At 39.2% G+C, this 23,904-nt stretch overlaps 1 protein-coding gene across 2 annotated transcripts in view; it reads left to right on the top strand.

Annotated features, from left to right (window-relative positions):
* The window catches only part of nmd3 (NMD3 ribosome export adaptor), a 59,646-nt gene extending 36,765 nt beyond the window's left edge, over positions 1-22,881 (top strand). The window contains exons 9-16 of one of the 2 annotated variants that reach the window (XM_048604737.1): positions 4,474-4,570; positions 9,690-9,807; positions 12,490-12,635; positions 14,474-14,586; positions 15,941-16,013; positions 18,883-18,989; positions 21,570-21,640; positions 22,107-22,881. In XM_048604737.1, the coding sequence (XP_048460694.1) occupies positions 4,474-4,570; positions 9,690-9,807; positions 12,490-12,635; positions 14,474-14,586; positions 15,941-16,013; positions 18,883-18,989; positions 21,570-21,640; positions 22,107-22,240 (859 nt within the window). In that variant the 3' untranslated portion in view covers positions 22,241-22,881. The remainder of the gene's footprint in view (positions 1-4,473; positions 4,571-9,689; positions 9,808-12,489; positions 12,636-14,473; positions 14,587-15,940; positions 16,014-18,882; positions 18,990-21,569; positions 21,641-22,106) is intronic. The other variant, XM_048604738.1, reaches the window with a different exon arrangement.
* The last annotated feature ends 1,023 nt before the right edge of the window (positions 22,882-23,904 follow it).

Raw genomic sequence — 23,904 nt, 5'->3', positions numbered from 1 at the left:
TGTCAGCTTTTGCCATCATTACTTAATTAAAAATTGAAAGCGACTTCAGGAATTCAGACATGTACAGAGTAACATGCAAGTCCATGAGGTGTGCTAAGGTTTCCATAGGTAACTGTCTGCAATGTATTTGAGTGTTTCAAGTGCTTTTAACTGATGGCTTCCTGTGTATGAATACTTCAAGTAAGTAGGCAGCCAATAACAAGCTGCCACACGAGATCTTGTTGATTTGGTGCTGGATATAAACTGTCGTTTGGACAGGGAAAATTCGTTCTGCACCGATTGCTAGATTTTAATGGGCAACTTTTGTCAAGACCATTTAATCAATGTTGTTGCTTCGCTCTGACAGTTAAATCCTGGCCTTGGGCTGACAAGAGCATTGAATCTATTCTGGATAGACAATTGGTGCAGAAAGAACAAACATGAGGGAATCACCCGTTTGACGTCCTCGTTGTTGTGTATTGTCTTGCAGCAAATGTGTAATCTACCTTTTAAAAGACACGCTCATGATGTCACCACTGCAGTATGGCATTGTGATGTAATGGTAGAAAACTTGCAATGTCCATCTTTACTGTGAGCTCTATTCTCCTGCAGCATGACAGAATGACACACTGCGGCAACTGTGTTGCAGTGCATCCAGATTGCTTAGCTGAAGCCCAGATACACAAGTGTATATGGTAGTAATGTATAAATGTGGATATCAAGTACTGTAACATAAATTCAGTACTGTGTGACCAATGTCTTATGTTACGGATGAACGTAAATATCACAGTGTGATAGAGGAAGATCATCAATACACTGTTCCACCTCCGGTCATGGTGGCACTGAGTTACTAAGCAAACTGCTTATAAGAAAATCCCCACGGAAGATCAGACAGCCCTGGATTGCAAAGCATTCAGATGACTAACCAGAAGAACTTTGTGTGAGTACAGGTCTTCAACTCCAAACAGCCCGGAGGCTGACTTACTTTCCATCTACTTCAAGCCCTATAAAGCTGTGCTTCTTTTTACAACTTTCGACCCAGCTTCTTGGTGTTAAGATACAGCAGTCAAAAAGGCTTCTTTACAGGTGTAAAAGTCAAATCATCAGCCTAAAGGCTTCTTACAAGTCCAGCACTAATATTGACAGTCAAAAAATACTGCCAGTTTAACGACACACCTGTTTGGCGGCGGGAAAATCTTTTCTTTTTAAGTACTAAAAGTCGATTTTCTGACGTAGAGCAGCTTATCTGTATGCAGTGGTCTGTTGGTTCTGCCATGTTGTCATCTTCAGTTCGATGCCAGAGCAAATGTGATGTCATTGCTTCTTATTTGGTGCCAACTCTCTCTAATGGCTGAAATCTGCTTCTACAGGGCTTCATTCTTAAAGACACAGACCCACAGTGAGCTAAACTTCTTGAAAAATCTTAACCATATAAAATAGAAGCAAAAGAAGGAAATGTAAAGTGTCAGAACTGTAAACCATGTAAATGATAGGAATAAACAAGCTACGCACTCTATTTCAACAAAACGGTCACAAATCTTTAATAAAAAATGGAAGGCCAGCATTTGACTGTGAATTGGGCAGCAATTAAGCTACATACGCAGCTTTATTTTTCAGATTACCTTACAAATGATCTTGAGAGGATATCTCTTAAAACATTACATGCTGTTTTTTCCCAAATAAACATATTTGGTTTTTCCGAGGGGGATAACAAAGAGCCAGAGAAGGTCTGGAGTATACTTGAGGTATTAATAGACTCCAACTCATGGTGTAAAGACTGAAACTGCAAGAGCCCATTGATGATTTTTTCCAGATGCCAATTGAAGGGCATGAGTGTAATATTTCTGAAGAACAATTCTCAGTGAAGCTAATTGAATTGGTAATTGATTGTACCCTGATCAAAGCTTTCAAGAAAGCTTTTGGGCAAGTAGAAGGGCTGTACCATCAATGCCTTGCTCGATGATGGAATTCAGTATGAAGCCATAGTGCAGGATGATATTAATTACTTGCTTTGGGTGCAGACATGCTGCTGTTCTGGTCAGCAAAGTGCACCAGTTCAAGAATATCTGTCATGGATGTGGTTCATCACACTATAAGTCACCTGGAATTTTCTCTTGCCTGCAAAAAAAATGTGGCACAAAAAGACACCGGGCATGTGTAGAAAGTCTGTTTGCAAAACCTAGCCAGATGACCAACAAGTTAACACGACACCACAATGCTGGCAGCATGGAAAGTGATCAAAAGGACACAAACATATCAACAAAGTGAGCAGCCAACAAAGATCAACATCTTCAGAAGATGCCTTTTACATTGTCATATTAATAGGAAAGGCAATTCAGTAATTTTTGTTTCCAGTCTCTGTTGTTGAGATGATGTTTACGATTCTTCTGCTGCCCAGTGCTTCGCATCTGTCATCTTTTTCCAGATGCTTCAAATGGTTTGTAAGAGACAAAAGGTGACCAGTTCACTTCAAAAACGTCTCTGACTCGGTTAAAAGTCACAGCTTGCAACAGCAGTTACAGGAAAGATAAAATTGGTTGTCTTCAATTTCAGTGAGTTTTGACTACAGAGAAACCATTCTTAAATTGGGGAAAAAGTTGAATTCTCTCACATGATTGCGCCCTCTCTCCCAAGTACTAGTGCCAACATGTTACCACTATGTATCTTAAAAGACGGATTTCCCAAAAATGATGCTTTCACAGCAATGATGGATCATCAGTTTCATGCTGTGGCACAATCATATTGCGATACCAATATGTAAAATCAGGTTCTGGTTGCCTGACACTTCGACATACCACCCTGTTTCCTGGCCAACATCTCTGTCTCAGGTTTGCTGCAGTGCTGAGCAAAGCTCTGCGCAAGCTGTAAGAACAGCACCTCATCTTCCACATGGGGACCCTGTAGTTCTCTCCACTCAATATTGAGTTCAATAACTTCAGGGCTTGAGCTCTCCCATGTCCTTATCCCAAATCCCACGCATCAGGCCTTGTTAACACATAGCCGGGCATTACATACAGCCTATTGTTGGCCACTAACAGTCCCCGTTAATAGCTATTCACCCTTTTAGCCAGATCGTTATCTACTCCTTTGTCTGTTCAACTGTGCTTTTCTATCTTTGGGCTCTATCTCCTACTATCGTTTACTCCTTACCCCACCAATCCTCTGCATATAAACTGACATTTTCCTAGCTGCCATCAGTTCTGTGGTAGGGTTACTTGACCCAAATCGTTAACTCTGCTTTCTCTCCACAGATGCTGCCAGACCAGCTGAGCTTTTCCAGCAATTACTGTTTTTGTTGCAATATCAGCTTCGATTCCCTAAATCTTCTACCTGGTAGGTACCAGAGATCCCATAGTGGTAAGACTACCTGATTGCACAAACCTCTGCGTCAAACCATACTTGAGGTTCACACCCATCATGTTGAGAATGAAAAACACACAGGACTTTTCCAGATCAAAGATAGAGGAGAGTGAAGCAGATACGTGACCAGTGAGAAGGGAAAGAACTACCACAAGAATGCACTATTCAGATAGTCCATGTCAGAAATTCAGTCACAATTACCTGGATACCAGTAAAGAGATGGAATCAACTCAGGTCATGCGAAGACGCTTCCAATTGTGGAACTACAGTATGAAGGAACAGAAGCCAGCTCAGACCAATGTTACACATGCCAATCATGCACACAGAAGAAATTTGTGATGATTGTGAATGTACGATGATGCTAGGCAGCAGTGACGAGAAGACAACCAAAGCTCAGTCAAGAGCAACTGAGAATAACACTTGCCTTTCTATGGGTATACGATCACCCGATCAGGATGAGTCGTCAAGCCTCAGATATTATATTGACGTTTGAATTATCAATCTTGTTAACTCTGCTTTTATGTGTAATTCTTCAGTTGACAACACTTATCCAAGTGCAATGATGTATATCTATTTTGGATTTCTTTCCTTTGGAAAAAGGAGGATGTTGTCTTATGTATATCGCACAATTTTTGCAAGAATTTTAAGGAACATGGTTATAGCGTCATCACATGGAATATGACCTAAAGACATAAAGTGCACAGTCTCCACCTTGCTGAGCTGTGCTTTCTTGCAGCTTCATGTGCTGAAGGAAATGTACTGCAGTACATCTGAATTGCTTAGCTTGAGCCCAAAGAAGCAAGTACCTGTGATTGTAATGTATACATGGAGATACAAGATGCCATTATAAAAGTTTATCAAATTCCTCATCCCTTATGGCACCCAAATCTTGTCCTAATGCGATGGAAGCCAGCCTAAATATCACAACATGATAATGGCAGATCGTCAGTATTCTATGCCACCTCACGTCATGGTATCTCACATCACATCACTTGAGAGTTGCCTTTTTATGCAGATACTGTATTAGAAACTGCACATTCTTTGACTAATCTGTGTGTCTCTTAAGATTTAATAGCGTACATAACGAAATTCATTTTATGGAAAATATTGAGCTTATGTTTGTTTGTTCCAAAGGTACAAGACATCTCAACGTCTAATCTCCCATGATGTCCACTCTAACAGTTACAATTACAAAAGTACATTCTCTGTGGAAATTGTTCCTGTTTGTAAGGTGAGCAATATTGTTTAAAGCAAAAGTTGAGCTGCTGATATGAGAGGAATTTTAATACTCTTAATGATTTGTTTTAATGTTTGTGTGGATGCTCATTTGGGTGATTTCCAAAAAAAAGCTAAAACACAAGCAGTCTTTCAATTTAGGAGAAATTGCCATTCTAAAATACTTAACTCTTCATAGGGTCATAGAGATGTACAGCCCGGAAATAAACCCTTTGGTCCAACTCATCCTTGCTGATCAGATATCCTAAATTAATCTAGTCCCATTTGCCAGCATTTGGCCCGTATCCCTCTAAATCCTTCCCATTCAAATGCTCATCCTTTTAAATTTTAAAATTTTAAATTAATTTAAATGCCTTTTAAATGTAATTGTACCAGCCTCCACCATCACCTCTGGCAGCTCATTCCATACACACACCACCCTCTGCATGAAAACGTTGTTCCTTAAGTCCCTTTGAAGTCTTATGCCTTTTAGTTTTGGACTCCCACAGCTAGGGGAAAAGGCTTTGAGTATTCACCCTACCCATACCCCTCATGATTTTATAAATCTCTGTAAGGTCAGCCCTCAGCCTCTGACGCTCCAGAGATATTAATACCAGCCTATTCAACTTTTCCCTGTAGCTCATACCCTCCTACTCTGGCAACATCCTTGTAAATCTGTTCTGAATCCTTTCAAGTTTCACAACATCCTTCCTATAGCAGGGAAACCAGAATTGAATGCAGTTGTTACACTTCAGAGCTTGGTTTTGCCATAGAAAAAGAATTCACACAGCTGTGTACCAGTCATGCTGACTTCAGAAACAACATTTTTTTAATGTCGTTAAAAATAGTGGTTTAGTTGATGGAGAAGCAGTTGACATTGTGGTATTGTTGCTGGGTTAGTAATCCAGAGACCCAGGTGATTCTCTGGGGACCTGGGTTTGAATCCCACCACAATGGTAGATTCCGAATTAAAAATGAATCAAGAATTAAAAAAATCCAGACTTGACTCTGTGCAATAATTGTCGTTAAAAACCCATCCAACTGATTATATCCTTGAGGGAAGGAGGTTTACTGTACTTACACAGATTGGCCTACATGTGGTTCCTGCCCATAGCAATGTGGTTGACTTTTAACTGCCTTCTGAAAGGGCCATCGAACTGCTAAAAAGTCTCTAGAAGAGAAGTAAGCTGGAAAGTCTGCCTGGCATTGCCCTAGGCGCTAGAAGTGACGATGGCAAACTCTGATCTTTTTGACCGTGGGGGTTAGTGCCAAAATTGGGAAGTTGTCTCACAGGCTACTTAAGCAACAGACTGACACAGTCTTACTCATGTAATTGTACCTTTTATAGTTGTACCCCCACCCCACTCTGCAGCTCATGAAGCACCATTATTGGTAAAGGCACAGGATCATAGAATCCCTACAGTGTGGAAACAGGCCCTTTGGCCCAACAAGTCCACACCGACCCTCAGTGCCCCACCCAGACCCATTCCTCCTCTCTCTTTCCCCCCCCACCCAAACCCACCTAGCTTAAACATCCCTGAACACTATGGGCGATTTAGCATGACCAATCCACCTAGTCTGCACATCTTTGGACTGTGGGAGGAAACCGATGCAGACACGGGGAGAATATGCAAATCCAAATCCACACAAACAGTCGCCCGAGGGTAGAATTGAACCCGGGTCCCTAGCACTGTGAGGCAGCAGTGCAAACCACTGTGCCACCGTTGTACTGGGAACTTCAATGTCCATCACTGGGAGTAGCTTTGCACCCTAGCTGGTTGAACCTTAAAGGGCATATCTGCTAGGCTAAGTCTGCAGGAGGTGGTGAAGGAACCAACAGTAGGGAAAAACGTAATTGACCTTATCCTCACCAATCTGCCTGCATAGATGCATCAGCCCATTACAGTATCATTTTGGAGTGACCACCATGCAGACCTTTGTTGGGATGAAGTCATCTTCTCATTAAGGATGCCCTCTAGTGTTCCCCTAATTTTCTTAGTAGCTGCAAGAACCACTGAGGAACCTTGGAGGAGCTGCACGCACAGCTGTGCAGCTTAAAGCAAATATTGTCCTCCATTGTATGTGGAGTACTACTGCTGTGATAAATGGGATAGATTTCAAACAGATCTAGTAACAGTCCCTTAGGGCCATCAGCAGCTGAATTGTACGCAGAACACAATCTGTTACCTTATGAGTTGGCATCCCCCACTCTAGTTTTATTGCCATCGTGCCAGGAAATCAACTCTGGCTCAATGAAGAATGTGGATGGGCATGCCAGGAGCAGCAGCAGGCATAGCTAAAAATTAGGGGTCAAACTGGCGAAACTACATCAGCGGACTCCTTGCATGCCAAACAACATAAGCAGCAAGTGATAGAGCTAAGCAATCCCACAGCTAATGGATCAATCTAAGCTCTGCAGTCCTGCCACATCTCAACTCACTGGAGAAGGAAGTTGCACAAATGCCCCATCCTATACGATGGGGGAGCCCAGTGCTTGAGTGCAAACGACCAGGTTGAAGCAACTGTTACAATCTTCATCTGGAAGTGCTGAGTGGATAATCCATCTTGACCACTTCAAGCGTCAAAGGCAAGCCTTTAGCCAAATTGATTCACTCCATGTGATACCAAGCAATGGCTGGGGCACTGGATACTGCAAAGAACTTGCCGTACTCCTACCAGGCTGTTCCAATACAGTTTCAGCATTGATATCTACCCAATAATGTGGTCCATTGTCCAGGTGTGTCCTGTACATACAAAGCAAGACAAATCTGTCTACTCTTTATGGTCAGTAGTTAATAGAAGGGGTCATCAACAGTACTATCCAGCAGCATTTGCTCAGCAATAAAATGTTCAGTGATGCTTGGTTTGAGTTGTGCCAAGGCCACTCAGCTCCTGAGCTCAGTACAGTCCTGGCTCAAGCATGAGGGGAAGAGCTGAACGTACGGAGGTGAGGTGAGAGTGACTGCCCTTGTCACCAAGGCAACATTTGATGGAGCATGGCATCAAGGTGCCCAAGGAGAACTGCAGTCAGTTGGAATCAAGGGGAAAACTCTGTGTGTTGGAGTCAAGGAAGTTGGTTGTGGTTGTTCGAGTTTGGTCATCTGAGCTCCTGGAGATCACTGCAAGAGTTCGTCAGGGTAAGGTCCCATACCCAACGATTTTCAGCTGCTTCATCAATAACTCTCTGTCATAAGGTCAGAAGTGGAGATGTTTGCTGATGATTGCACAGTATTCAGTACCGTTTTCAGCAGCTCAGATACTGAAGCAGTAATATCTGCATATTATCTAGGCAAGTAACATGCATGCCGCACAAGTGCCAGACAGTGACCATTCCCAATAAGACTGAAACCGACGATCATCCCATGACTTTATTTGCATCACTGTCACTGAATTTCCTGCTATCAACATCCTCCGGTTTCATATTTTCAAAAACAATCTGGACTAGCTACAGCGGCTACAAGAACATCTCAGAGGCTGTCCAATATCTACAAGATACATGTCAGAGGTGTGATGGAATATTCTCCGCTTGCCTGAATGAGTGCAGCTCAAGGAAAATTCAAGAAACTTGACATCATTTAGAACAAACTAGCCCTCCTAATTGGCACCACTTCCACAAATATTCAGTCCCTTCATCATTGATGCTTTTTAGCAGCAGATTACACCATCTACAAGATACACTGCAGGGATTCACCAAGCTTCCTTAGTTCCTTCTCAACCTACAACCCACAAGAAGGGAAAGGGCAGAAGGTATGTGGGAATACTACCACTTGCAGTGCCAGGGACCTGGGTTCGATTCCAGCCTTGGGCAACTATCTGTGTGGAGTTTGCACATTCTCCCTGTGTCCGTGAGGCCTCTTCTGGAGTGCTGTGTCCAGTTCTGGTCACCCTATTATAGGAAGGATATTATTAAGCTGGAGAGGGTCCAGAAAAGACTTACAAGGATCTTACTGAGAATGGAGGGTTTGAGTTATAAAGAGATGTTGGGTAGGCTCAGGCTTTTTTCACTGGAGCATAGGCGGTTGAGCGGTGACCTTTATAGAGTTATAGAAAATCATGAGGGATATAGATAAGGTGAATGGCAGGTGTCATTGCCCTAGGATGGGGATTTCAAGGCTAGGGGACATATTTTTAAGGTGAGAAGAGAATGATTATTAAACAGACATGAGGGGCATTTTTTTTTTTTTTAAACACAGTGGCTTGTGTATGGAATGAACTTCAAGAAGAAGGTACAGTATAAGATCCAAAAGACATTTGGTTAAGCATGTGAAAAAGAAATGTTTGGATGGATATAGGCCAAGTGCAGGCAGGTGGGACTAGTTTAGTTTTGGATTTTGGTTGGCATGGACTTGTTGGACTGAAGGGTCTGTTTCTGTGCTGCATGATTGTAACTCTGTAAATTGCCCATATTTTCTGTGGATAGTTGGGTTAGCCATGGGAAATGCAGGATTATAGGGAAAAGGGTAGGCGGCTGGGGCTGCTCTTCAGAGGAGCAGTGTGGATTTGATGGGCTAACTGGCCTGCTTCCACACTGTAGGGATTCTATGAAGCCCCACACTATCCTGATTCAGAAATTGATTGCTGTCCCTTCATTATCCCTAAGTCAAATCCTGGAACTCCCAGCCCACATCCCAAAAATGAATGAAAACATCAATGAATGATATTACTGTATTATGTTACAACTGTTCATAAAATTAAGATATTTAGTATAGTGTATTAGTGGAATAGTAGGTTGCCCATGACTAAGGTGTTTGTCCTTTTACTGGATGTGCTAACTATCTGGGGAATACATGTTCATTGTTACATAGTTGATGTCTAGCAATCATTCGTTGTGAACATGCACTTTTTAGGTTGCATTTTGAAATCATTTCGTATGGACATTTGCCAATGCATACTGATCAATAAGACTAGCAGTAAATTATAAAACAGAAATTTTTAAAGGAAAGATTAACCAGAGCTCATATAAAAATAATCCTGCATATTGGAAAAATAATTGCATTTGTGGTCATAACATAAGATATATTTAGTAACTCTGTTTTGATTATGGTGAATAATGAAGAAAAATGAAATGATGCACTAAATATTTCGGAACAAAGATATTCCAAGCAGGTTTAATTTTAATTTCTCTTTTTTTACAGGACAATTTAGTATGCTTGCCGTTACGATTAGCACACAGCCTTGGAAACATAAGCCAGATTTGCGTGTGTGTTCGGGTGACTAGTACAATACACCTCATTGATCCTAACAGCTTGCAGAGTAAGTTTCTACAGTACTTCTGCTTCAGATTTGTGCAGCAAATTAGCAAATAATTTTGTTTACATAAATTTATATTCTACAGTGATTAAACTGAAGAGTTTACTGATGGTGTCTGTTTTCTCATCTTAGTACTGTAGTAAATTAGTCAGTGGGAATACCTTTTGGCTGGTATGGTGGCTTGCTAAACTCAATTTGGAATTGGATGAGTGGTTTAGTATACAGAGATATAACCTGGAAACTAGGAAGAATAATTTAAGAGAATAAGGCCGTTCAAAATGGCCTGTTTTAAATATAATTGGTAGCTATAATTCAATAAAATTGTAGCATTGTAAGTTAGTTGATCCCCTATAGCATTGCAGATGGAGAATTGAGACCTAATAAAATGTGCAGATTAGTGAGAGAGGGATAATTATATCTCATGAAAAAGGGAGAAGGTGGAATGGGAGGAGTGGGAACATATGAAAAAAAGGTTTGAGAAGACTGGAAAAAAGGTACGTCAGAAAAAGCTAGTGAATCTACTTAGCAGTTGACAGTGGGCTTGCGGTGAAGTTGTCAGCCCTAATCCAGTGCAGTCGTCTTATCTTGCTAGTTAATGAGGTGATGGTAATATAATCTCTCTCCTAGATGATGAGATTTAATGTGGCTTGGAATCAGATAGAGTTCCCATATCCACCTTTTTTATTAATGTTAGAGCAGAGTATGGTCTGGGTAACTGCAATATGTATGGAAGTTTTGGAAAGGAATGTTGGTGCCCTTATAATAATTATCACAAAAATATCCTTGACGTTGTTAACCTATCATTGAACTCATTGAGACAATGCTGGTTGTGGGGGAGGAAAGATCTTGCACTGGCAAAAGAGACCCTCAAAGATTCATCTTAACAGAAGGCTCTGGCTGGAAACTAAATTCTCGGCAGTGGGAGGCAACCACTTAAAAATGAACGTGACCTTCAAGTTAAAGCTTTCAGGGTACGTTACAGATATTTTGTATATCTGTAGAGACGCTACATACTTGCAAATCCCCGAAGCAAGATATTTTTCATTCATTGGCAGCCAGTGGCCATTTGTGGAAGTGCAGTTTGAATTTAAAAATGTAGAACAGAAGATTGCTTTAGCAAATCTACATGCAAATGCTGATAGAATTGGCAGGTTATGCTTCTAAGCATCTGTAAGACACTCCGTGCCGTGGCTACAATGGAGGATTTGAGACCATGAGAGAATGGCTGAATGATATGCACCTTTTAAGAAAGTAGAAATTGTATGTTATGTACCCGAGGCTGACCTAGCACTTTGCACGTCGTGTGGAGTGGGTGTATTTTGAGAAGAAGTGAAGGTTGTAATTTATGGATTTTCCTCTTGTATTGGTAAAATTAACCTGATGGGGAGATGGCTTTTTATTTGGCCCTATCCTGATGAAACTGATAGAGATAATTGACTTTGTAGAGCTGTGAGCCTACCATCAGGTCATCATTGCCAAAGCTTTACACTTAATGTCAATGTGACCAATTTAAAGTCGATCATGTGAAGTTGTACACACAGATGTACTAGTGCTACAGATACACACTGACAGTTAACAATTATTTTTCACCTTATCCGGAGTCTGATCAGAACAAGGCCAATTTTAAAAAATAGTAGAGATTTTATAAATATCAGGGTTCTTGCCTTAGAATGGCAATTATTGCAGAATTGAACCAAGGTGTAGCATTGATGATTCATTGGTGGAACCCATTAACCTGTTTTTAAAAGAAACATTGAATGTTGTATGCAATGAAAGCATTCTGACAATCTCTCAAACTAAAGGTTCATCCTGAATGCCCATGTACGTTGGATTGGATTTGCTGTGAAGGGAATGTAGTTTGGTTTACAGTAATTTAAACTGGAGTAGCATAACATTGCAATTGCATTGAAGGGGGGACCAAGTATTGAAAAGTGGCTTGTAATTGAAACACTGCTCACAATAAGGTGCAAATCATAGTTGTTTCTTAGTAAATATGCAATTAGTGCTTAATGAGGTGGCTTTGGGACTTTCCTAGCTTTTCAACTCAATGCATTTATTCAGTGATTTGTGCTGAGTTTGTGATCACAAGCAGCATGATCATTACAGTTGCTCCTAATGTCGCTGATCTAGGGTAAGCTAAAAATCTGTCTCAGTTTCCAATACAATTTGCTGGAAGATGTACATGAAAGACAGGAGGTGTATTGACTCTGACACCACAACTGACTGGCACTCAAAATGAGCATCATTCTCTTTTGATTTGTCATCTGAATCCTTTATATTAATAATTTCCTTGGCTCCGAATCAACTGTGTGGCTTATAATTTCAAAGTGTTTGTTTTGTTTTGTTTTATGTTATTTTGTATTTCATTTAGCTGTACTTTCTTTGGGATGCTGGTTAGCTCAGTTGACTAGATGGGTATCTTGTGGTTCGGAATAACATCAATAGTATGAGTTTGATTTTTCTTCTGGCTGATTGTAGACTTGGGACCTGCCTCGTAGCCTTGCCTTAAGAGTGGCAGACAATGGCAAACTATTCTTGACAAAAGCTGACAAGAAAACAATTCCATATGAAGCATTGTCAAACATTGAGACAAGGACTAGCCTTCAGGCAGACCACATGGCATAATTCATCTGATGTTAGAATACATAATAACTAAGATTTGAAATTTACGTTTATTATTTGCAGTTGCTGAAATTGATGGGTCTACTTATTGGCGCTACCCCTTTTACAGCCTCTGTCAGCCCGGACAGCTGGAGGAGTTTATTGTAATGGATATTGACATCGTTGGAGACTGCAATCGTGTTCCTGGTACGGGCACAATATCTACCAGAGTAAGTAAACAGATCACCTTTGAAAAAGTGTGATTTTTCTTTCCGCTAGGCAGCTAAGAAAGCAAAATCCTTTTGCAGCATGGAACATTTGCAAAAGTGGAGTTTTCCATTGTATTGTCAGTATTATTGATTTCTTTAAAAAACAGGCTGCATCTGCTGAGATTCAAGACCATGTGTGGTAGAAGCGATTAATGTCACAGATTTTTTAACAAAAGCAATTAAAAGCTAACAAATACACAAAAATGAGAAGATTTGACTGAAAGTATAGATTGGTATGTGTTTTCAAAAAAGTGTCAAGCAAGCTAGTTGAGGTGCTTATACACAGTAATTATTGGCAGATCACTGGTGTCAGCAAGCAATTCGAGAAACAAAAGGACTTTTAAAAATCCTTTGTTGTGTTCTGCTCTCTTTTACGTGTATCGGGCAGTTTTCTCATATTGCAGAGAGACCTCCCGCAACCACCAAACTGATTATGAAAGTAAGCAGGAATTACGTGGAGAAAGTCTGCTATTGAACAAAACTGTGCAGTAGTTCCTCCGTATCCACGAGGGGTCTGTTCCTGAGAAACCCCGTGAATGATGAAATTTGCTATTGCGGGCCTCATTTAAAAACGGGTTTAAATTTGCAGATATGCAATTTTTGTCTGTGAATGTTGTTTTTTGTTATTTGGCACAGGTAGGCGAATTTGCAGTTCATGATTTCGCGGATAGAGAATTTCCTGTATTATGTGCGCAGCATTCTATAAATCATACTTTGCTATTTTTAACAGTTTCATAGCATCCAAGTAAATGTCTGTATATTACAAGTCTGCCTTAAATTCAGTGCATCAGTGCAACTGGGGGTTAACATTGTGGAATCGGGAATGGTTTTTAAAAAAAAGCCAATTTGGACTCGAAGCATTAAATTTGTTACTGTCTCCATAGAGGCCACTGAATTTCTCCATCACTTTGTTTTTATTTTTGATCTCCAACATCTGCAGTATTTTGCTTTTATTTGAGAAGTTTACTTTCCTGTCTGTAGTATAAAGAATGTTCCAGATTTTTAATGCAACACATGAGCCTAATTGTATATGTCAATAAGTATAATAAATGGGTTCAATTGCTTTGTATGCCATTAGCAAACCTTTGTATCTTTTCTTGTTTTTAACTAGTGTAGCTGCAGAAATTTTTTTTTGTAATCATAAAATGTGATACTGCAAACATAAAAATAAGTAAATAGAATGTGCAGAAAAGATTTACAAAAGTAGTTCCATGGATGAGAGAGTCCAGTCATGCGGATAGATAGAAGAGGTTGAGATTATTCTTGGAGAGAAGAAGCCTAAGGAACAATCTGACAGTTTCCAGACTTGAGAGGTCTGGGTAGAGTAGGTAGGGGAATACTGTTCATGCTCATAAAAAGATTGAAGAGGAGGGGGCAAAGATTTGAAGTGATTTGGAAACATCTGAGCAAAACACTTTCACGCAGTTCATTTTTGGATGTGAAATAAAGATGTCAAAGGCGGACTAAATTGAGGGCATTTTAGGAGGGCATCATCTCCATATAATCATTCAATATGCAAAAGTATGCAGAAAATACGTTATAAATGAGCATTATGATTTAGTGCCAGTGGAGGGTTGTGTAAACACATTAGACTGAGTGGCTTCCTTCTGCATCATAACAATTCTGTGGTTGTGATTTCTGTGAAATACATAAAGATGTAGTGCATTGCAGTACCTTTTTTATTGTTTCCTGTAGTTAAAATGATCTTCTGGGGGAAAGAGCTTCTTGAACAAAAGTAATTTTTAAAAATTGCCATGCTGTGATTTTGCTTAACTTTTTTAAAAAAAATTTCATTCTAGCACACATTGGCTGAGGTCTGGGTACAGAAAACATCTGAGATGGACACTAACCGACAGTACCATTGCCGTACTCATTTGGGGCATTTGCTTAATTACGGGGATCTGGTGTTGGGGTCAGTAATTTCCTATATTTAAAAAAAAATGTTAATTTAATACCTATAAAGCAGTGAGAGTTAAGATGTGAATTCTCTTTGTTGCTATGAAATATGAAGCATGTTTTAAAGTGCATAAGCTAAAATATGTGAATGCTTGTTTTCTTTCACAAGCTATTCATTTGACATCTGTTAATTTGAATCAGTGTGTAAGTTTTCTGGATTCATGAGGTGCAAAGCATCTTCTAAACATTTTTAATATGTAATATTAAACATTATGCAAATGCGTTTTTCATCAAGTCTTCCCTCATGTTTCAGTTTTCTCCATCGTTATTACTTAGAATAGGAAAGCTGCTAGTACTTTATCAAATGTCCTATGCAGTAGTTGCCTTTTGCACTGTAATTGGTGTCCAACAGCCACTAAGTGGTGGTCTTGTGAATGCCACTCAAATCTGCCTGCGATTTTCTTTTCGTAAAATCATTAACAAAAAAGAAGCCGGAGTGGACCATGTGATCCATTTAAGCTTGCTCCACCAGTCCATAATAATGTGGCTAACACTAATCTTAATTTCACCTTTTTACGTGATTCCTATACTCCTTAATTACCTTACGTTAGAAGAAACTGCAGGTTTCTGTTCAATGACACTTGTATCAATAGCATCCACAGCCCTCAGCAGTCACAAATTCCAAATCTACTTGTTTTCTGGTGTATTTAACTGTCTTGAACTTGATTTTTAGCGCATCAGGGGCCCTCTTGTTGCACAGAGGTAGTGTCCCTACCCCTGGACCGGAAGTCCCGGGTTTAGGTTCCACCTGCTCCAGAGGTGTGTAATAGCATCTCTAAACAGGTTGATTAGGAAAATGATTTTTGGTGCATCCTAAATCACCCAAAAACCTTGTTACTGTCGCATTCTAGATTTAGGTCTTGCGAGGCAAACTACCGGGATCCCAAAATTCAATTAATGTTCTGTGGATGCCTGTGGATGTTTATTTAAGTTTTGCCTGTAATTAACTGCTAATTCTTTGTGAAAGCAACATGGCTGAATTGTTTCTAATGCTAAATGAGATGCAGTCAAGAACCTTGATTGCTCATATCACCAAGTTAGGTTAAATTTAAAATTTATTGCCCAGTGGAGGATTGGGGGTAGAAAGGAATCAGTGCACCGCTCAAACCCCAGTCATAACAATGTTCATGGGGGATAACAAATTAACACATGGCTGAAAAATATTAAATGGCCAAGGCAGCTCTGGAAGTATTGAAAATAGATCTATGGTTGCATGGAAGCCATTATGTTTGGTGAATTAAGTGGTGATTGAGTTGTTTATGTATGTGTACTGAAACATATAAATAAATAATATTATTTTTAACTTCTAGATTTGATTTGGTTAATTCAAACCTAAATGATGAGTGTGTGAACAAAATGAATCCTCAACGTGTTCCTGATGTGGTAAGATCCATCCTCATGCAATATTTTAAAAGAATATTAATACTTTGGTAACCATCTTGTTCCTGAAGATGGAATTTAGTGTTTTGAAAAAGGAAGCGAATGTATTCTTAAGCTGGACGTTGTGATGGGAATTATTCAGTGGGATGTGTATTCTTTTCAATCATTTAAACATCATACTAATAATAGTGAGCAATATGCCAAAAACTCTCTGTGAAACAGATTGATCCAAAAGCTTTAACTAATTTGATTTTTGCCGTAATGCTCATTTTAAAATGTGAAGAAATCATTTCACTTAATATTTGAATCTTATTTCGTTTTTGAACATGGCAAAGCTGCATTTTCAGCCCTAGTTGTTCTGAGAGATAATAATGAGCCTTCATGAATTGCATTTGTCCTTGTGCTACACTTTGGTAAGGGAATTCTCGGATATTATCCAGTGACAGTGAAGGAATGGTGACGGACAGATCGTACCAAATACAGGGTATGCTATGCTTGAAGGTTGGGTAGATTAGTCGTTTTGAGATCCATGTGTGTTCTCCAAGAAAAGAAGAATTATAAAAACAGTGAATGGCACTGGTCCTGCTATTTGTGTGAATAGTAAACACCCATGAGAGTTGGTTGGCACAAATGCCTTGTTGCTGAGGGGAAAAAAGAACAAAGAACTGCAGGCGCTGGAAATCAGCAATTTCTGATTTTGGTTCTGGAAAAATTCAAGTCTGGCAGCATCTGTGGAGAGAAAGCGGAGTTAACATTTTGGGCACAGTGACCCTTCTCCAGAATTCTTCTGAAGAAGAGTCACTGGACCAGAAACATTGGCTCTGCTTTCTCTTCAAGAATTGCAGGAGGATCTCTACATTTTCAATAAAATTAAAGGTTTACCCATTCAGTTTCCAAATAATTGTGTACCAAATTTATTCTTCTTTCAAAAAATTATATCACTAGTTCAATGTAAGCATTTTCTTGTTCTTAATGTTGGAAAATGTGTTGTTTTACATTTTTTTTCATGCAGGAAGGTTAAGCATATTGTACCAATATTCTTGTACTGGAGTGAAGCAATGTGGGACTGGACCAATAATCTGGTCTACTTTATATTCCCTACATTGTCCAACCTATCATTCTGGTCATTGATCATGAATCATAGAATCCTTACAGTGTGGAAACAGGCCCTTTGGCCCAACAAGTCCACACTGATCCTCAGAGCATCCCACCCACCCAGACCTGGTGGCTCAGTGGTTCGCACTGCTGCCTCACAGCAGCAGGGACCCGGGTTCGATTCTACCTTTTGGATGACTGTCTGTGTGGAGTTTGCACATTCTCCCCGTGTCTGTGTGGGTTTCCTCCCACAGTCCAAAGATGTGCAGGCTAGGTGGATTGGCCATGCTAAATTGCCCGTAGTGTTCAGTGTAGGTTACAGGGGGATGGCTCTGTGGGGGATGCTCTGAGGTTTGGTGTGGACTTGTTGGGCCGAAGCGCCTGTTTCCACACTATAGGGATTATGTGAACAATGATGTAATGACTTTAAACAAAAACAGAAATTGCTGGAGAAACTCAGCAGGACTGGCAGCATCTGTGGAGCGACAGCAGAGTTAACATTTCAGTCTCTGGATCTTCAGGATCCACAGTGCTTTGTTTAATTTAAATGACTTTAAATCCAGGTTTTCAAGTGAAGTAAATATTTTTATTTTTCATCTACATCCCAGAATGTTGAAGGAGGTGGCTATAGAGATAGTTGATGTGTTGGTGATTATCTTCCAAAAATCTATAAATTTAGGAATGATTCCTGCTGCTTGGAAGGTAGCAAATGTCACTCTAACTTTTAAGAAGGGTGCAAGAGAGAAAACTGGGAACTGCAGATCTGTTAGCCTTACATCAGTTAATGGGGAAAGATACTAGAATTTTTATAAAGAATTCTTTGCGACACAAAGGGCTATGGAAGCTCCGTTATTGAATGAGTATGTTTAAGGTAGAGATTGATTAGTAGATTTCTGATTACCAGTGGCCTATAGGGTTATAGAGATGGTGGGAGTAAAACCTTGAGCTGTATTGCCATATGTTTAGGGGAGGCGATGACCTAGTGGTATTATCACCCAACTATTAATCCAGAGATTCGGGTAATATTCTCGTCATAGATTTCATCATCATAGAATCCCTACAGTGTGGAAACAGGCCCTTCGGCCCAACAAGTCCACACCGACCCTCAGAGCATCCCACCCAGACCCATCCCTATAAGCCACCTAATCTATATATCCCTGTAGACTATGGACAATTTAGCATGACCAATCCACCTAGCTTGCACATCTTTGGACTGTGGGAGGAAACCCACACAGACACCGGGAGAATGTGCAAACTCCACACAGACAGTCGCCCAAGGGTAGAATTGAACCCGGGTCCCTGCTGCTGTGAGGCAGCAGTGCTAACCACTGAGCCACCGTCGGGACCCAAGTTTGAATCCTGCCACGGCAGATGGTGGAATTTAAATTCAGTAAAAATCTGGAATCAAGGGTCCAATGATTACCATTAATCCGTTGCCAATTGTTGGAAAAACGCAGCTGGCTCACTAATCCCTTCTAGGGAAGGAAACTGCCATCCTTACCTGGTCTGGTCTACATGTGACTGTAGACTCTCAGCAATGTGGTTGACTCTTAACTGTCCCCTGGGATGGGCAATGAATGTTGGCCCATTTATTGAATGAATGAATATAAATGAATGAATATTTTTTTTAAAAAAGCATTCATTCAGCTATGGTTGTATTGAATGGTGGGACAGGCTCAGCAGCTGAAATGTTCTATTTTGTTACATCGATCGATGTGAATGTGTATAAGTAACTGAATAGTTAATGTCTGTTAATCGATAATCCATTTTCCTCTAGGTATTGATTAAAAAGAGCTATGATCGGGGTAGGAGGCAACATCGCAGGAACTGGAAGCTTAAAGAATTGGACAAGGACCATGAGGACATGGGAACAGATGATGAAAGGTATGGTTATGAGGAATGGTCACTCGACCCGAAATGTTAACTCTGATTTCTCTCCACAGATGCTGCCAGATGTGCTGAGCTTTTCTATCAATTTCTGTATATGTTTATGAAAAGTATAGTCTTATTTTTTCCCTCCGATCGCAACATATTTATGGGGTTATTACTTTGAAGCTAACTTAAAAACAAATAAAAATGTTTTCTTAAAAACTGCAGTATCAAATTTAAAAATGCCAACCCAAACACTTTTTGGAAAATGTTGCCCAGTAGATTATAGATATGTGCAAAGTTGTTTTTTATTATGCTCTGACCATGCTCTTACTGTATCTGCAAAACCAGATCATTCTTGCTGTCTCTTTTGGTAACCCAGGAGTTGTACCAGTAAAATTTACCACATAATTTTCCTTACGATGACCCCGTTACTTTTTGAAAGACTTTCAATTTTAAAAGATAATTTGATGCATGCATGCAGAGTTCCTTTACAGAAGTGGCATACAGTGCTAACCTTGAGCTGTATTGCCATATATCTGGCTATTTGTTGAGGTCAATTTTTAAAAATGATTTTAGCTGGATGAAGTGAGAAATTGGTCAGTATAGTAGTTTGCATTCATAAAGGTTCGAAGTTTACAGTTGTAATGATACCAAAACTAGATTTGTTGTTGTTGTTGTTGTGAAACTGTTGGCATGTTGTGCTCGTACATATGGGAATCCCGGAGTTGCTGACAGTGATTCTAAGCTTCTCCAGATTGTTAAGATCTCCCAGAATTCAGGCATTTAAGAATCACCGAACTGATGTTATTTTAAGCTCTTAGTCCTGCTGTGAAATATCTTGACATCGTTAGGCTTTGTTGCATGTAGTTTAACTAGATTTTTAATGTGGTACTAAGGTTTATAATGCCCTGGAAGAGTAGATGTACATTTGTTGAAAGTCAAAATTTTTCATTATGATCAATCCAACATTTAAATTATTTTTAAGTTTATTTGACATTTTAACTTCTATCTTAATCCCATCTGTACACACTAGCCATTTATTTTGCTGTCTACAACATTAAACTGAAAAGCTTGTGCTTTTCGCCGCTTCTGTTGCTCTCCCTGAAACGCTTATGTGATTGATTGCTTACCTTGATGACGTCACAGCTGCTGGATTTTTTGTGATCCTTTTGCTTTGGTGCCAAATTCAAACCAGCATTGGGAAAAGGGAAATCAACGTATCAAGTCATTAGATCTTTTGGGGAATTTTCTTCAAATTCAGCAAAAAGTGCAGTTAATTTGTTGCTGTCTTCAAATTCCATTCCTGTGTATTATAATAGTAGAAAAGAATAGCTTACCAGCTTTTGTTTTGCAGAGGTCATTACGCTCCATGGTAAACTTGTTAAATCATCAAGTATCTATGATCACAGTGGAAGAAAATTACAACATTCCTGCATTATAAAATAAAATAGGTCAAGAGGAGGAACTGAATGAATTTATTTTTAATAAGTGTTTTTATTAAAATATCTTTTCAGAAATTTTCTTAGTGGGAGACTAAGATTGTTGTCTACTAGTTCATAGGTGCAGAAAGTAATCAGACAGGTTCATGCAATGTTGGCTTTTATCTGAAGGCATTAGTTTCTTTAGCTGAGTATGATGTTCAGATACTTACATTGTTCTTGGTGAGGTTGCAGTGCTGATGCATCATATGTGATAATGTTTACTAAATTACAGATTGCATAGGTTTAACTTGCTTTCTTCTGAGTTTAGCTGTTTGAAGGATGATTTGCGGGGGCATTAAAATGAAAGAGATTTAAAGGTGTAGGTATGGAGAAAGCCAGAACGTGAAAATTCAGCTAGATTTACTTTTAAAATTGTGAAGCAATATGAAGCAATCCTGTATTTTTACATTTCTGAAATTTGAGAAATGGATTATTAAATGTGAATATCAAATTATATGCAGGAAAGGTGAGCAGACTAAATTGTGGTGGAGAAATGGTGGCATAGCGGTAATGTCGCCAGACTAGTAATTTTGGAGGCCCAAGCCAAAGTTGTGGGGAATGTGGCTTTAAATACCATCAGGGCAGCTGGTGGAATTTAAATTCAGTTATGTAATCTAGAAATGTAAAGTTACTCTCCATAATAGTGACTGTGAACCTATCATCAAATGTTGTAAAAAGTAACTTTTAGCTCACTAATTTAGTTACCCTCCGGAATGGCCTCTGGCCACTCAATTGAAGGGCTGTTGGGGAGGGGCAACAAATGTATCCCACAATGCATCAAAGAATGAACAGAAAAGTTACAAATAAACCATGATTATTTGCATGGAAGAACTCTGAAGGAGCTGAACAGCCGCCTTTCTGAGAATCAGCTGTACAGTTTGGTGCTAATGTAATGGAAGGAGCCAGTTCAGTGTTTTTTTTAACAGAAATGCGGCAGCTTTCATGGTCACTTTTTCTCATGCTGACCAAGAATCAACAGGTTATTGAATTGGTTTTGGAAATTGCCATGGTGGAGCAAGCTCATACCTCAATACTGCTCATTTAGAATCATAATTGCTACATTATTAAATCCATCCATGTACATGAAATAACAAATTTCTGTACATTGTAGGCAATACTTGGAATTCCTTGAAGACCTTGAAGATGATGATATCATTAGGAAGAATGTCAATATTTATCGTGGTAAGTTTTGCAGTGAGATTCATGTACAAAAATGACCTAAAAGAATATTGATATTAATATGATAAAGAAGAAGAATATATCAGTGAAATTTGTTTTCATTTTGTTGATCCATCCCAAATCTGTATGGCAGATTTTTTTTTTGTTGTACCTCAATGTTGTGGATAAATAACATATTGAAGTCTGTCCAGTTTTCTGGAAGGTATGGAAAACAATGCTGATTGCCATCTACGGCTAAGTCCTGATAAACAATGTAGAATGCTATCATTTGCTTGTGAATTTTGCACAAACTTGTGGAAACTTGAGTCTTCTAGTGCAAATAGCTAGTGCATACATCAAAAAAATTGACTTTTATGTGTTGTAAGCCTCTAGAATTATGTTATGATAACAATGTTTTAGTTAACAATATGGTGTAAATGTAAATGATGTAAATTTGATGTCTTTCTATTTCAACAAATTTTGTTCATAGATTCGTCAAAAATTCCAGTTGAAAGTGATACTGATGATGATGGGGCTCCTCGGATCAGTTTAGCAGAGATGTTGGATGATCTTCATATTTCTGTTGATGCCACAGGGGGTGAGGGAGCAGATATGATTGACTAACTGAAGAAAACCTTCCTGATGTTAAGCAGTTTCATTTGCTCATAATAATGGTAACATTAAAACATTTTTTTGTCTCATCTGGTGCTTTTACTTGGGTTCACTATGCATGAAGATTTAACCTTTAATCTACACTCTGAAACATCAGAGCATGGATGTCAAGAACTGCTAAGTCTGGCCAGCAGTTAATATGCTCTTATTATGAAAATAACATTTAATCTTGCAATTAATAGAAGTTGAGTAAATAAATTAATTTCTAGATAATAACTTGCTCCCTGTTAGCCTAATTCAAGTGAGATACAATATATACTTGCAATTTATATCGTCCAGATCAATCTGGACATTTAATTTACAGGAATGTTATGCACACTTACACATACAACCTTATTTCTGCTGAACTTTTGAGACTTCCACTTAAAGCATATTTGCAAAAGCTTTTGTTCGTTACCAAGGATTAAGTTAAGATTTGTTTCTGTGTGCAAAGATTTTAAGATAAAGTTTCTAGAATCTGATTGCTACAATATGACATACTAAAAATTCTATACATAATCTGTATGGCAGATTTGTTGAATCATAAATGGTTTGAATGTGGCGAATTCCTATTGAGATTAAACCTTCTTAAAATAAAAAAAATTAAAGAAATATGTCCCTGTCTCATTTCCGTGTGTTTGCCTTCCCAATAAAGAGCTTGCGTTTACACAGCGGCTTTCACTATTTCAGTACACGGCAAAGCCAATTAAATATTTTGACATGTCACTGTAATATGGGAAATGCAACTATCAATTTGTATACAATAACATATCACAAACAACCGTGAAATAAACAGCCCAGTCTGTCTTTGTTTGATATTTTAAGGATAAACATTGACCAAGTCAGGGTGAACTTTCTTTGTCCTCACCAATTGCAGGTGTGAGATCATCTTGCATTCTGGTGAGAACAGAAACAAGATCTTCTTTTAACACCTCATTCAAAAGACAGTATCTCTGACAGTGCATCTTTATTCCAGTACTACGATGATAGTAACTTGTGCACTTTGACCTCTAATGTAGAATTTGAGCTACAACCCAGTAACTCGGCTATAACTGAGCAAAGGCTGGTACCTCTAAAGATGTGGCCGATTTTTTTTTCCCTAGAGTAGGAAAATCACTGCCTTAGTTAGGATACTGCAGTATTGCAGGATTACGTAGATTATTTATCATAATTCTCAAATGAAATTCCCATTTAATTAACTTCTTGCTATTGACCTAACTATTGGTTAATAGGTTTTGGAGTAGATTTATAGCTTGGGTTGTGGGTGTTGAGGTTGATTGGCTCACCGAGCTGGTTTGTTGTTCCACAGACGTTTCGTTAGCATGCTGGGTAACGTCATTAGTGCAGCCTCTGGTGAAGCGTTGGTGTGTTTTCCCGCCTGGTTTTTAAACTCGAGTCCGTTGAGCTGGATTGCCTCACTTCCAGTTTTCCTTCGTAGTGGAGTGTATATGGGGTCGAGTTCTGTGTGTTTATTAATGGCTTTCTTTGTGGAGTGCCAGGCTTCTAGGAATTCCTGTGCCTGTCTCTGGTTAATAGTTATGGGAGCTATGAACAGGGCAAACAGGGTCTCTGCGCGTAGCTATTGCTTCTCTCCTTACTATCATCAATACAGTGATTCTGTAAAGTCTTAATGTTCT

Source organism: Rhincodon typus, chromosome 13 (assembly GCF_021869965.1).
Source record: "Rhincodon typus isolate 14 chromosome 13, sRhiTyp1.1, whole genome shotgun sequence".
Taxonomy (NCBI): domain Eukaryota; kingdom Metazoa; phylum Chordata; class Chondrichthyes; order Orectolobiformes; family Rhincodontidae; genus Rhincodon; species Rhincodon typus.
This window is presented reverse-complemented; position numbering and strand designations above follow the sequence as displayed.